The 14481-nt window shown below is 38.6% G+C and overlaps 1 protein-coding gene across 1 annotated transcript in view; it reads left to right on the top strand.

Moving 5' to 3' along the window:
* Positions 1 to 14481, top strand: part of TTN (titin) — a 468699-nt gene that overhangs the window by 363265 nt on the left and 90953 nt on the right. The window contains exons 217-238 of the mRNA XM_073306908.1: positions 23 to 286; positions 382 to 521; positions 643 to 769; positions 879 to 1145; positions 1248 to 1514; positions 2157 to 2423; positions 2527 to 2666; positions 3515 to 3641; positions 4446 to 4588; positions 7297 to 7420; positions 8017 to 8283; positions 8426 to 8523; positions 8691 to 8859; positions 8955 to 9221; positions 9342 to 9608; positions 9701 to 9979; positions 10079 to 10487; positions 10604 to 10728; positions 10820 to 11086; positions 12224 to 12493; positions 12750 to 13052; positions 13167 to 13469. Of these exons, the coding sequence (XP_073163009.1) occupies positions 23 to 286; positions 382 to 521; positions 643 to 769; positions 879 to 1145; positions 1248 to 1514; positions 2157 to 2423; positions 2527 to 2666; positions 3515 to 3641; positions 4446 to 4588; positions 7297 to 7420; positions 8017 to 8283; positions 8426 to 8523; positions 8691 to 8859; positions 8955 to 9221; positions 9342 to 9608; positions 9701 to 9979; positions 10079 to 10487; positions 10604 to 10728; positions 10820 to 11086; positions 12224 to 12493; positions 12750 to 13052; positions 13167 to 13469 (4890 nt within the window). The remainder of the gene's footprint in view (positions 1 to 22; positions 287 to 381; positions 522 to 642; positions 770 to 878; positions 1146 to 1247; positions 1515 to 2156; positions 2424 to 2526; positions 2667 to 3514; positions 3642 to 4445; positions 4589 to 7296; positions 7421 to 8016; positions 8284 to 8425; positions 8524 to 8690; positions 8860 to 8954; positions 9222 to 9341; positions 9609 to 9700; positions 9980 to 10078; positions 10488 to 10603; positions 10729 to 10819; positions 11087 to 12223; positions 12494 to 12749; positions 13053 to 13166; positions 13470 to 14481) is intronic.

Here is a 14481-nt window from a genome sequence, read left to right as displayed (position 1 = left end):
ACAACCAACATGCCGTTTGTAGAGGCCGATCCATACTTCACCGTGAAATTACAAGACTACTCTGCTATAGAGAAAGATGATGTCATTCTGGAGTGCGAACTTAGCAAAGATGTACCAGTGAAATGGTACAAAGATGGCCAAGAGCTTACAGCTTCCAAGAGAATCTCTATAAAGGCTGAGGGCACGCGCCGTATCCTAAAAATCAAGAAGATTGAAGATGGTGATAAGGGCAACTATGAGTGTGACTGTGGAACTGACAAGACAAAAGCTAATGTTCACATTGAGCGTAAGTGGCCACGCCTTCCCAACTGGACCCCAGCTGAAAACCTTGTAACATATAGCTTAATACAGCAAAGTTGACCTGTGTTTCTGTGCTTCCAGCTCGTATAATAAAAGTGGAGCGCCCCCTGTATGGAGTGGAGGTATTTGTTGGTGAAACAGCTCGTTTTGAGGTTGAAATCTCTGAGCCCGATGTCCACCCCCTATGGAAGTTAAAGGGAGAAACTTTAACACCTTCACCTGTAAGGCTCTTTCATTATTTTTAAAATCACAATGTATAATTTTAAAAATAAAAATTCCCCAGCGTAACCTGTGATGGATGATGGCTTAGAAAAATTATATTTATTTCCCCCTTCAAACCAGAACTGTGAAATAATTGAAGATGGGAAGAAGCATGTTCTTATCCTTTATAATTGCAAACTGGATATGACTGGAGAAGTGTCCTTCCAGGCTGCAAATGCTAAAAGTGCAGCTAATCTGAAAGTGAAAGGTATAGTGGCAACATTCTCCGTGCATACAAAACTTTCTTATTAAATCTACCAATAAAAAAGCCAGCATAAATGCATCTCTGAACTTGTAATGATCTGCTCTGATTTCAGAATTACCTCTCATCTTTATCACTCCACTCAGTGATGTCAAGGTCTTTGAGAAGGATGAGGCAAAGTTTGAATGTGAGGTGTCTAGGGAACCCAAGACTTTCCGTTGGTTGAAAGGAACACAAGAGATCATGGGTGATGAGAAGTTTGAAATTATCTCAGAGGGCACAAGACATGCCCTGGTAATTAAGACAGTTGCATTTGAGGATGAAGCTAAATATATGTTTGAAGCTGAAGATAAAAGAACAAGTGCCAAGCTGATCATTGAAGGTTTGTTTGACTTGATGCTTCTATGGATAATGCACTTGATAATTGTCTTTCAATTGTTTTTTACATAAATGTAATCATTAATGAGACACATTGTTTGTTTAGGCATTCGTCTGAAATTCATTACTCCTCTCAAAGATGTAACAGCAAAGGAGCGTGAGACTGCAGAGTTTACTGTAGAACTGTCTCATGACAATATCCCTGTTGCTTGGTTCAAGAATGACCAACGACTGCATACCAGTAAGGTGGTTTCAATGAAAGACGATGGCAAATTCCATACACTCACCTTTAAAGATCTCTCTATTGATGACACTTCTCAGATCAGAGCAGAAGCTATGAGCAAATCTTCTGAAGCTAAACTCACAGTTATTGGTAAGTGTATCTTACTTTTATTCAGTATGAATTCACATGTTGGATATTTTATATATTCCTAAAAAAAGAACACACTATTGGGAATCAGAAAGTCTTGTTTACAAATCCCTGCTCTGCCACAAACTCACTGTGTGCTCTTGACAAATCACCTGAATCTCTTTGTGTCTCCATTTCTATGTTTACAAAGATAATACTAATTATTTAAAAACTTCTCAGAACTGTTGTGAGGATTCGTTGATTAATATGTGTACAGTGCTTTGTAGCTGTTAAGCATTTTATATTCTTTGGAGAGCCAACACAATATTTTCCAGTGAAGTTAGCAATTATTACTCTGAATGTACTTCTTCCTGTGCTATTTTTGAATAGCTATGCTAATAGGTTTTTGCTGGTTTTTGTAATCAAACCACCACATCCAATATTAATATATAGCAAAATGTTGGGACACTCAGAAAAATAACAGTTATACTTTTTATTGTTGTTATTCCTCTGTTCAGACACTTCACAGGAATGAAAAGCTTTAAGAATATGCCTTATGTATTGTGCATGGCCTAAGATGGTACAAACTTTATAAAAAGACCTGTGCTTTTTGTGCTTTTAAAACAATTAAAACTGTCATATGCTTATCTCAAATTGTATTTGCAGAGGGTGATCCTTACTTTACTTCAAAGCTTCAAGATTATACTGCTGTAGAGAGAGATGAAGTGATTTTACAATGTGAAATTAGCAAAGCAGATGCTCCTGTGAAATGGATGAAAGATGGCAAAGAAATAACTCCATCAAAAAATGTTGTTATCAAGGCTGATGGCAAAAAGAGAATCCTAATCCTCAAGAAAGCTTTGAAGAAAGACATTGGAACATACACCTGTGATTGTGGCACTGACCAAACCTCTGCCAAACTCAACATTGAAGGTACTGTAGTTTTGTCAGTGCCTCTCTGTTGTAAAGCTCTTCTTGTGAGTTTCTGTTGAAGGCTGATGGCATCAAATGTTCCTTTGTTTTTCTCACCTCTCAGAGCGGGATATTAAGATCGTGCGCCACCTGTACAGTGTGGAGGTAATTGAGACAGAGACTGCCCGCTTTGATACTGAAATCTCTGAGGAAGATGTCCACGCCAGCTGGAAACTAAAAGGAGAAACCCTGAACCAATCACCTGTAAGCATAATGCTGATCAAGCCCAGACTTCTGTGTGGATAGAGATTCATAACAACTATGAGATAAAAAAATACATTTTATACTCTTAACTTATCTTCTAACTTTTGAGATTTTAGGTGCACTTGATTCTGATTTTTTAGTTTTTCTCCACAACCAGGAAGGCTAGAAACTTACTTTTTAAAAACAAAACTGAGGCTGAAAGTCTTACATATTTGCATGGCTCTTGGTGATTTAAAAAAACCCACCAAATATTGAGAGACTAACTATAAAAACCTAAGAGTAGGCAACTCTGAATTCAGCAGTCCTGATGGAAATAAATAAACAATAGGAAAAGTGAGATAGTTGTAAGTCTGTGTGTCTGCAAGAGAGAGAGAGAAAGAAATGTGGATCTAAAATGAGGACCATCTTTTGTAATGAGAGACCGCTGATATGTTCATTAGCATTGCCAGACACCTGCTATTGCTAGTGCTTACAAGCCAGTGTCTTCAATATATCTAAGTTCTTCCCAACATCCCACTTTGTCAGTGCATTGTTCATGAATAAATTTATATCTTCAGCAGAGCTAATGGAAATAGTCCTTAAGTGGATTTATGAGCAAGCACATCATTTAAATTGTTGGCTGTACTAGGCAATTTAGTAGCAGTTCAGATTTCAAAAGTATCTATTGCCTAGACATTATGGATATTTTAGAAATAATATAGAGAGAAAGGTGTTAACAAGGCTACATATATCTCTAAAAAATATTCTGCACGAGTGGTGTTTTACACACAGTATATCCTTTGTGTGTCTGCAGAAATTCTATAAATGCAGCTCACTACTTCTATACTTTGTTGTTTTCCTTCTTGAAGGAGTGTGAAATTAAGGAGGAAGGCAAAAAGCACTTCCTCGTATTGTACAATGTACGTTTGGACCAAGCTGGTGGAGTCGACTTCCAAGCAGCAAATGCCAAATCCAGTGCTCACCTTCGAGTGAAACGTAAGTGTCTTATTAGTATACGAATGAATAGATAGTTAATGCCGTGTCTTTAAAACTAGAAGAAATGAATTAAAATGAAATTAACTGAATCATTACATCACACAGCAGATTGTTTGGAATGAGTGGCTAAATCACTAAACTGCACCAAGCCCATGGTCACTCCTTGAAGGGACAGTGATTCTGAAGTATCGGTGACACCGATGACCTTGATCCCTGTTAGTTTAAGAATTTTTTTTAAATATAATTTTTATAGTTTCTTTTTATTAGAGCACGAGAAAAAGGACATTGACTTTCAGGCTTCTGGGTGGTCTTGCATCATCAGTTGTTATGCAACTGAAGTATTACAAGCAAAAGCTTTGTTGTGCTGACATTTCTGCTTTCAGTTGCTGGGATGCCACCACACTAACATTTGGGGAAAGAACTAAGCTCTTGATGGACAGGGACAGAGCACATGGTTGGAGACCACTTGTCTCTCCCTCCAATCCTAGCACTCGCTATTTTGGAAGGCACATGCCTTATCTAGCAAGAGGCACGCAGGGCTTGGCAGGGAGACAGATGCACTGCAACTTTCCTGCTGACCTTGTTCATTTTAAAGAAACAGGCTCTGCAAACAGGGACTCTCCAGTGCCCAACCCTTCCCCTAAGAAACCCAAGTGGCCCCCTTCTAGTTAGGGAATTTAAATAGCTTTGCATTACCATGTCTCTCTCTCTTGGGAGAAGCCACCGTAAAGATTAGTGGGTAGGGCAGAAGCCCTCTCTTGAGTGAAGTGACTAATGTGAAGATGATTTCTCCCCCTCACCAAGCACGAGTAATTGGCCTGCTCAGACCGCTCAAGGATGTAACAGTGACAGCTGGTGAATCAGCCACCTTTGACTGTGAGCTCTCCTATGAGGGAATCGTGGTGGAGTGGTTCTTGCATGGACAGAAACTGGAACCGAGTGACAAGGTAAAGAGACTTCTTGCCACCTGCTTTCTTCCACTCCTCATTTCCCCCTTTCTTCCTTTCCTCCCCACTTTCTCCCCCCTCTCCTTTATGTCTTACCTCCCTCCTTCCAGCAGCAGAAGCACTAAGACACAAGAATGCGCTGCTTCTATTTTAAGTTATAAAGTGTTCTCACTTAAACATAAATTTGTATTTTTCTGTAAATAAAGTGGATCTGAAATAGCATGTGTATTTATCACACAAAGAAAAGTTAAAAGGTCTCAAAACACTGGCCACAAGAGTAAAGCTTTTTGTGCCTGAATTGTTGGCAATCGCAGCCACAAGGGATATGAAATGGTTCCTGCTAAGGTGTGTTGCAGTTTGAGTGAGTTTTATGAATAAATGAAGTTCCTGATTCTTTCCACTGAATGCAGAGCTGCCGTCCAGTTCTGCATATATGGGGATTAAGAAGATTGAAATTCCATTTCAGGCATTTGATCAGGCTTTCCAGATAACTTTCTAGGCAGGTTTGCTTGCCAAGCATTTCTCACTAGCTATTTTTAACCCTTCTTCAAGTGCTGGCTCTTAGCGCTGAGATTTGAGCTGCCTGGAATGTGGTTAATTGAATATTTGAAGTTTGCCAACAGTAGGGAATATATTATAAATAATATAAAATGTATGTTACAATTTTTAAGATGCAGTTATTCGGATGCATTCTTTATTAGGTACTCATTTTGAGTGTAATGCCTTCAGATCTCTAGCGAAATAGAGCTGCCTTGTAGGGAAACGCAAGTAAATGTCTAAGGAATTACACAAGTTAATGAAATTTCAAAATTTGTAATAATGCTGGTAGATGTTTCTTTAATTCAAATTGAAGTTTAGTTTAATTTTTACTATAGCTTTTTCATATATTAATAAGAGGATTCTTGTTTTCAGTGAGACCTTTCTGAGTTTTACTCAGTTTAACCAAACTCAGAATTGTCATCCATATTGCTTTTCATAAAGATCTGTAAATAGAATTGAAATTCTGCCAATTAGAGGTTTAATAAACCAAGGTAAAATTCACTTTCATATTTTGAAATAAAAATGTGCAAGGATTTGAGTCAATGAAGTGGATTATCATGATTACTGACTTGCAAAATATAGTAAGAGATATTGAAACTTCAGTATTAAACATTAAGGGATATCATCTTATTCTTGTCCATTTGGGCCACTTTGACTCATTTCAACTTCTTAATGAGGTTTTATACCTTAATTTTGATTTCCCCTACACACTCACAGCTCCTATTGGCTTCAGCAAAATATTTGGTTGCACAGGAATACATGTTCAGGTGCTCCAAGTTTAATTGATTCATCACTTCCTCTAAAATAACCTCTTTAAACGCTGTTATCATTGTTTCTAAGAGTCACACTGACTCTACAAGAAAATGGGATTTGAGGTTTGACTATTCTTTACCTTAAACTATCTTGGCAAACCAAATTTATTACTTCATCTGAACTTCTTTCAACGAAATGTTTCAAGGACATAAATATTTATTTTGGGCATAATGAGTATGCTCAGAAACAACTTCATCTCCTCTATTTTTCTTCTCACTTTAGACTTCCCATTTGCCTTCACCTTACCAGAACTACTTCTATTGCTTGACTTTGTACTTTCCTACAAATAATTAAAAATAATTCTTTAGGAGACACTTTGTGTCCATTTATTATTTTGAGTAGAGACTGTCCGGTTTGGCCACTGTACATGGCAGAGGGGCATTGCTGGCACATGGTGGCATATATATGCCATGTACATTGCCAAACCAGACAGTCTCTACACAAAAGAATAAATGGACACAAATCAGATATCAAGAATTACAACATTCAAAAACCAGTAGGAGAACACTTCAATCTCCCTGGACACTCAATAACAGACTTAAAAGTGGCAATTCGACAAAAAGCTTCAAAAACAGACTCCAATGAGAAACTGCAGAACTGGAATTAATTTGCAAATGGACACCATCAAATTAGGCCTGAATAAAGACTGGGAGTGGATGGGTCACTACAAAAACTAATTTCCTTCTGTTGATACACACACCTTCTTATCAACTGTTTGAAATGGGCCACCTTGATCACATTGGCCTCATTAGCACTACAAAAGTGATTTTTTCCCTCCCTTGGTATTCACCCTTCTTGTCAAGTGTTGAGAACAGGCCACTTCCACCTTAATTGAATTGGCTCGTTAGCACTGACCCACCACTTGGTAAGGCAACTCCCATCTTTTCATATGCTGTGTATTTATACCTGCCTACTGTATTTTCCACTCCATGCATCTGATGAAGTGGGTTTTAGCCCATGAAAGCTTATGCCAAAATAAATGTGTTAGTCTCTAAGGTGCCACAAGGACTCCTCATTGTTTTTGCTGAAACAGACTAACATGGCTACCACTCTGAAACATATATTTTTAAGTTATTATTATATATATGATGTAATTTCTTTAGATTTTGACATATACTTCCTCCCATTGGAACATGTGGGAGTACTTAAATACCAGCGCCTATGTAGATAAGAGGGGGAAATATATATATATCTCAAAAATCTTGAAAGTGTCCTTGATCCACTATGCATATGTAGGAGGAAATTATCCAAAATATGTACCCAATAAAAATAATAAAGAATAGATGACATTGAATTGAAGAGTCTTCATATAGTTCACGTGTAGATACTTACAAAATGCTTTTTTGTTTAATTAGGTTGTCACACGTGCTGAAGGAAGAGTACATTCGCTTACTCTCAGAGATGTCAAGTTAACAGATGCTGGAGAAGTCTCACTGACTGCAAAGGATTTCAGAACACAAGCAAATCTTTTTGTAAAAGGTAAACTGATTAGCATAATTACATCTGTCTGGTGATTATTATTCCATCATGGATTAGGAAGTCTATGGACACTCTTTATATTAAACTGGTTAGATCATACCTAAAATACTGCATACACTTCTAGTTATCTCAGTACTGGAAAGGAGTTGATAAACTGGAGTAAATTCAGAGAAAAGACACAAAAACAATTGCAATGATTGCAGGGAATTACTTATAAGAAAAGATGAAAACTACAATACATATATACAGCTTGGCTAAACTAATTAAGGTACAGGGGCTTGTGATAATGATTTACAAGTATCTAAAACTGTAAGCACCAAGGAGACAAGGAAATTGTTTATCCTCATTTATGTTCTTACAACTGTAATAGGCTAAAACTGAAAAAATGAACAAATAAACTGAATATAGTGAAGAATTTTCCAACAGCATAATCTTTTATCCTTGTGGATTATTGTCGCAGTCACATCACTTGAGAGTAATTTAAAACTAGATTAGACATAGCACTCAGGAATGTATTGTAGGGAATAATCCTGTATTGATTGCTGGATGGCTAAAATTATGGTGTTCTGCATCTGTAATTTCTATGATTCTTTTAGAACCCCCAGTTGAATTTACTAAACCACTTGAGGACCAGACAGTAGAGGAGGAAGCCACTGCAGTACTGGAATGTGAAGTATCCAGAGAGAATGCAGAGGTGAAATGGTTCAAGAATGGACATGAAATTCACAAAACAAAAAAGCACAATATCATAGCTGAGGGCAGGGTCAGAAAACTGATCATACGTGGCTGCACATTAGATGATGCTAGAACATATACCTGTGATGCTAAGGATTTCAAGACCTCTTGCTTCTTGAATGTGGAACGTAAGTCGTGTAATTTAACCTCTTTGTTGATATTAATATGATTATTAATAATGCTATCATCTGTAATGATTTATTCTTGCATAACTATGGTTATTCTAAAAACTTTGAGATATTTACATGTATGTATATTTTTTTCTTATAGCTCTTCGTGTTGACTTTACAAAGCCCCTTACTGATCTTGAAGTGAAAGAAAAAGAGATTGCTCGGTTTGAATGTGAAATTTCGCGCCCAAATGTCACGGTCTGTAATATCATGTTCTTATTATCTAAATAACACTTTAATGTGAGGTTGTTGTTTTTTTTAAATCTCAATCTTATGTTATTGTTAAGTAACACAATGCTAAGATTAATGATGCAATGCATTAACATAACTAACAGTACTACAATGTCAATTTGCTTTAAAAACAGGTACGGTGGTTTAAGGATGGCATTGAAATAAGAAAGGGCAAAAAGTATGACATAATTTCCAAAGGTGCCCAGCGTATTCTTGTGGTCAACAAATGTCTATTTGAAGATGAAGCAGAATATGCATGTGAAGCAAAAACAGCTAGAACCTCGGGCATCCTAACAGTTATAGGTAAAACTAAATCTACTCTTAAATATACTTCATGTGAAAAAAGAATTGCTTGATCATTTTGTTTTAATCGAATGCTTCTAAATTTCTTATTATAGAGGAGGAAGCTGTTTTCACCAAAAATCTTCCCAATATCGAAGTAAATGAAACTGACACTGTGAAATTCATTTGTGAAGTCTCTAAGCCTGGGGCTGAAGTAACTTGGTTTAAAGGAGATAAGGAATTACCTGAAGGTGGTAGATATGAACAAATTGGTGATGGCCGTAAGAGAATTCTTGTCATTCATAATGCTCGCCTTGACGACGCTAGCGAATACAGCTGTAGGCTTCCAAGTACTCGTACAACTGGCAACCTCAAAGTACATGGTAAGAGAATTACTCTGGTATATTTTTTCATAGAAAAATCAGGTAGACAAAGGTATGCAATTTTCTTTTGCTCTGTTTATACAGAAAAAAATAATATATGTTTAACATTTATTTTTACAGAAATTGCAGCAGAATTTATTACCCGACCACAAAATGTTGAAGTACTAGAAGGACAAAAAGCTGAATTTGTCTGCTCAATATCCAAAGATGGCTTTGAAGTACAGTGGCTGAGGGGTAATAAGGTACTTGAGGCTGGTGATAAGTATGACATCATTTCAGATGGCAAAAAGAGATTACTTGTCATTAAGGACTCTATTTTGGGAGATGAAGGAAAGTATTCCATCATGGTTGGTGGAATCAAAGCAACAGCACACTTAAAAGTGATTGGTAAGCTTCTGTTTATTTTAGTAAGGTGTGTGTGCACATTTTATTTTATTCTTTTATAGTATGAAAGATGCAATATTTTTTCGCAATTTCAGAAAAACTCAGGATTATAACTCCACTTAAGGATCAAGTAGTTAAAGAGGGAGAAGAACTTGTCTTTAACTGTGAGGTCAATACAGAAGGTGCCAAAGCTAAATGGTACAAAAATGAGGAGCCAATATTCGATAGTGCAAAATCCATCATGGTCCACAAGGATTTAGTTTACACTCTCAGAATCAGAGATGCACACTTTGCAGATCAAGCCACCTACACTGTCTCACTATCAAATGCCAGAGGGGAACACGTCAAGAGCTCTGCTGCCTTAACAGTACTGGGTAAGTAACTTGCATTTTAAAAGTTAGACGTTTAATCATGTCAACTGCTGATTTAAATAAGGATGTAAATGAACCATATTTTATTTTTCATTTTAACAGAGGAGGATCTCAGAATTGTTGTCCCTCTTGAAGATATTGAGACAATGGAGAAGAAATCTGTCACATTCTGGTGCAAAGTCAATCGTCTCAATGTAACCCTTCAGTGGACAAAGAATGGCGAGGAAGTTACATTTGACAGACGCATTTTGTACAAAGTTGACAAATACAAACACTCACTTATCATTAAAGACTGCGGGTTTATAGATGAAGGTGAATACACAGTCACTGCTGGACAAGACAAATCTGTTGCAGAACTCCTTATCACAGAAGCACCTGCAGATTTCATTGAGCATCTACAGGACCAGACTGTCACTGAATTTGATGATGCTGTTTTTACCTGCCAGCTTTCCAAAGAGAAAGCAAGTGTAAAATGGTACAAAAATGGACGAGAAATCAGAGAAGGCAAAAAGTATGCACATTTTATCACACTTCTCTTGTTAAGCTTCAAAATGTGTTTGTCATGTTTTGGTGTTTGTTCTGTGTTTTAATTCACTTATTTCTCTCACCATCCTTTATCCCCATAAGGTATCTGTTTGAGAAGGATGGAAATTTGCACAGGTTAATTATAAAAGACTGTAGACTAGAGGACGAATGTGAATATTCCTGTGGAGTAGATGACAGGAAATCAAGGGCAAGACTTTTTGTTGAAGGTAAATGTAAAATTAAAAAGGAGTTTCTGCCAGTTCTTCGTTATCAGAAGAAAGATTAAACACTCTTCAAATTAATGGGTATTTATTTCAGAAATCCCTATTGAGATCATCCGACCGCCACAAGATATTTATGAAGCTCCAGGCTCTGATGTCATCTTCATGGCTGAGTTGAATAAAGATGGAGTGGAAGTCAAGTGGTTAAGAAATAACATGATTGTAGTCCAGGGTGACAAACATCAGATGATGAGTGAAGGAAAAGTCCATAGGCTGCAGGTATGCGAGATAAGGCCTCGTGACCAAGGCGAATACAGATTTATTGCCAAAGATAAAGAAGCTAGAGCTAAACTTGAATTGGCTGGTAAGTCATCTACTTTATTGTATATATTTTATAAAATCTGAGATTAGGGTTAATAAAGATATTGTCACTAGTTATGTAACATTTCATATACCTTTTCAGAAGGTTGGATTAGAATGTGTAGTAAAGTGGAGGCAATCTGGAATCTCATTAAACGATTTTTCCATGACCACTGGGATTATAATTCAATCAAAAAATAAAATTGCCAAACTGAAGTTTCTATTTGTTTATGAAAAACGTACATAGTTTTTTCCAAAGAAAAGAAAGAATTATGCCGTAAAGACCACCTGGAACATACATAGTGTGCTGCTGCAGTTCTCTTAAAAAAAAAAAAAAGTCGTCATTTCAGTGGGGTTACTTACTTGAGTAAAGTTGCTCATTTGCCAGTTTGCAGCATCAGACCATGAAAGTGCATTGAGTTAATGCCCAACAGCAGCCCCCTTCTCCCTACTTTTATATACATACACACACACACAAACACACACATCAGTATGGCCAAATGGATAGAGAACTGTTGGGACTATTGGGACTCAGGAGCCCTGGTTCTATTTTAGGCTCTGTCACTGGTCTGCTGGGTGACTTTGAGCAAGTCATTTCACAGCTGTACTTCAGTTTCCCCAGATGTAAAATGGGGATAATAATATTGACCTCCTTTGTAAAGTGTTTTGAGATCTACTAAATAAACATCCATATGAGAACTAGCTGTTGTTATTACTTTGTGCATTTCAGGGTACCATGCAAAAATACATGAATTTTGCCTTGGGGCCTTTAGTCCCCTCTTGTAATATACTTCTGTGGTTGTTACTGGGGAGGCCTCTGCAGTGACCTCTTTGTGTTTTGGGTGAGCCAGATATATGCAGGACAGTTTCTCCCTTATACTCAGCCAGGTCTTGGTCCTGTGCCCATTGAAATCAGTGGTAAATCTCATATTGACTTGAGTGCAGGATCAGGTGCTCAATGTACACTGGCCAGCGTGAATTTGTCCCTTTGGGACAACCCCATGAATACATTAATAGTTTGTTTCAGATTCATATGCCACTCCCATTACTTTTTCCAAGTTAGAATATGTATTGAATATGCAAGTATATCAAATAGTTTTGAAAACATTAAATGCTTATTTGCCTCACTGGTCGTCTTTAGCTGCCCCAAGAATCAAGACTGCTGACCAGAACCTTGTGGTTGATGTTGGGAAGCCTTTGACCATGGTTGTTCCATATGATGCCTACCCAAAAGCAGAAGCCGATTGGTTAAAAGAGGATGAAAGCCTGCCAACACACACAATTGATACAACAGCTGACAGCACCACCTTCAAAATTTTGGAAGCAAAGAAATCCGATAAAGGAAGATACAAGATTATACTCCAAAACAAACATGGCAAAGCTGAAGCACACATCAATGTAGATGTTATTGGTAAGCTCTTCATTTATTAAGGCCTTGTCTACATTTTGCTCTGTTTACAGCTATTGCTATAATATAGCAGTTTAGCTATATGGAACATGAGGAAAGAAAATGCCATCATTTGCAATGGTGGAGTTTTACCCTCATATCAAGCAGGAATAAGCTACCTCAGTGCAATTCGTAACCTATTGCAGCTTACTCTTTGTTTGTAGGTCAAAGTAAAAACAAAGATGAGGTATACTAAAAATACTTTTCACATAAATTTCAGATGTTCCAGGTCCAGTTAGAAACTTAGAAGTCACTGAAACATATGATGGTGAAGTTAGCCTTGCCTGGGAGGAACCAGAAAGTGATGGTGGAAGTAAAATCATTGGCTATGTCGTTGAACGACGTGATATCAAACGTAAAACCTGGATTTTGGCCACTGACCATGCTGACAGTTGTGAATATACCGTTACTGGACTTCAGAGGGGAGGAGTTGAGTACCTCTTCCGAGTGAGTGCTAAAAACAGAGTGGGCACTGGGGAACCAGTGGAAACGGACACCCCTGTTGAAGCAAAAAGCAAATTTGGTAAGCCACAATTTTGAAAAATATTTCAAAATAATGTTTTTAGTTAGTTTTTGCATTTTTTTCTCCCAACATACATTATTGTTCTCTCCCCGCCCCACAAAAAATAAAATGCAGATGTTCCTGGTCCTCCTCTGAATGTAGAAGTTATTGATGTGAACAGATTTGGTGCCTCACTTACCTGGGAGCCACCAGAGTACGATGGAGGTTCTCCAATTACTGGCTACATTGTTGAATTGCGTGACAAAGGTTCAATCAGGTGGGAGCCAGCCATGACCACCGGAGCACATGAATTAGCTGCTACCATGACTGATGTTGTGGAAAACAAAGAATACTACTTCAGAGTCAGAGCACAAAACCAGATTGGAGTTGGCAAACCAAGTGCTGCTACTCGAGCTGTTAAAATTATGGACCCAATTGGTGAGTATGAAAGTTTTAGCAGTGTTGATTGTTTTATAATATAAGGAAATCGTGATCATTCGTACAGCATATGTACAGAAAAGACCAGGAGTGGAGTAGAGAGGGGTGAGATGTGTGGGGAGAAAGTAGTGTAAGCCAAGTTAGCTTTTCCTACTTTTCTTCTTTGAATTCATCAGCAATATTTTGCGATCATTCGGTAAATTAGTCACTCTTAAGAACAATGACAGAGCTTCTTCCAAATAATTCTGCTCTGAAATTGGGAATTGTAATGAGGCGCAGACTCACCCAGCTGCGCCTCCTGCTGGCTGTCTGGGAATTAGCTCTTTTTACCAGCTCCGGAGTGCCTTCTGCTGGTATCTCACCGTCCCTGGACCCAGTGTCCCTCCTGGACCCTGGTGCCCTTTTACTTGGGGTGCTGCCCCTCCAGGCAATACACCACAGATCTGGGTCTGCCCTCCCCGGGGGACCCCCCCCATCCCCACCTTGCTTCAGCCTATGGGCTACTGACAGTCACGATTTAGCCCCCTTTCACTGGGGCCGACTGCAGTCTGTATAAGCCAGTCATCATAAGCAAGGGGGGTTTGGATCTGCTGCCTCCGCCTACCCTTGGGCTGCCCTGTTGCAACCCCAGTACCCTGTCTTAGGCCGTTTGCCAGGCCTGCAGCCTGGGGCATTTCCAGTCTGGAGCCTCCCAGGTCCTCTGGCCTTCCCCAGCCCTGCTTCACCTCAGGTGCCCTGGTACAGTCCCCAGCAACCAGGCCCATCTCCCTCCACAGCTAAAGGAGACTCTCTGTGCTCTGGCCCACTGCCCTCTTATAAGGGCCAGCTGGGCCCTGATTAAGCCAGCTGCGGCCCGATTGGGGCATGGCCCCCAGCTGAGGCTGCTTCTCCCAGTCAGCGCCTCTTTTCCTTCCCTGCCACAGCCCTCTCCCTGGGCTATTTTAAGCCTTTTGAGGCAGGAGCAGGTGACCACCCTGCTACAGGAACCAATCTCTTTTTTAAAAAAAATTGT

The sequence above is a fragment of the Lepidochelys kempii genome, chromosome 11 (assembly GCF_965140265.1).
Source record: "Lepidochelys kempii isolate rLepKem1 chromosome 11, rLepKem1.hap2, whole genome shotgun sequence".
NCBI classification, from domain to species: Eukaryota; Metazoa; Chordata; order Testudines; family Cheloniidae; genus Lepidochelys; species Lepidochelys kempii.
Note: the sequence above shows the minus strand (reverse complement) of the source record. Positions and strands in the feature narration are given on the sequence as shown.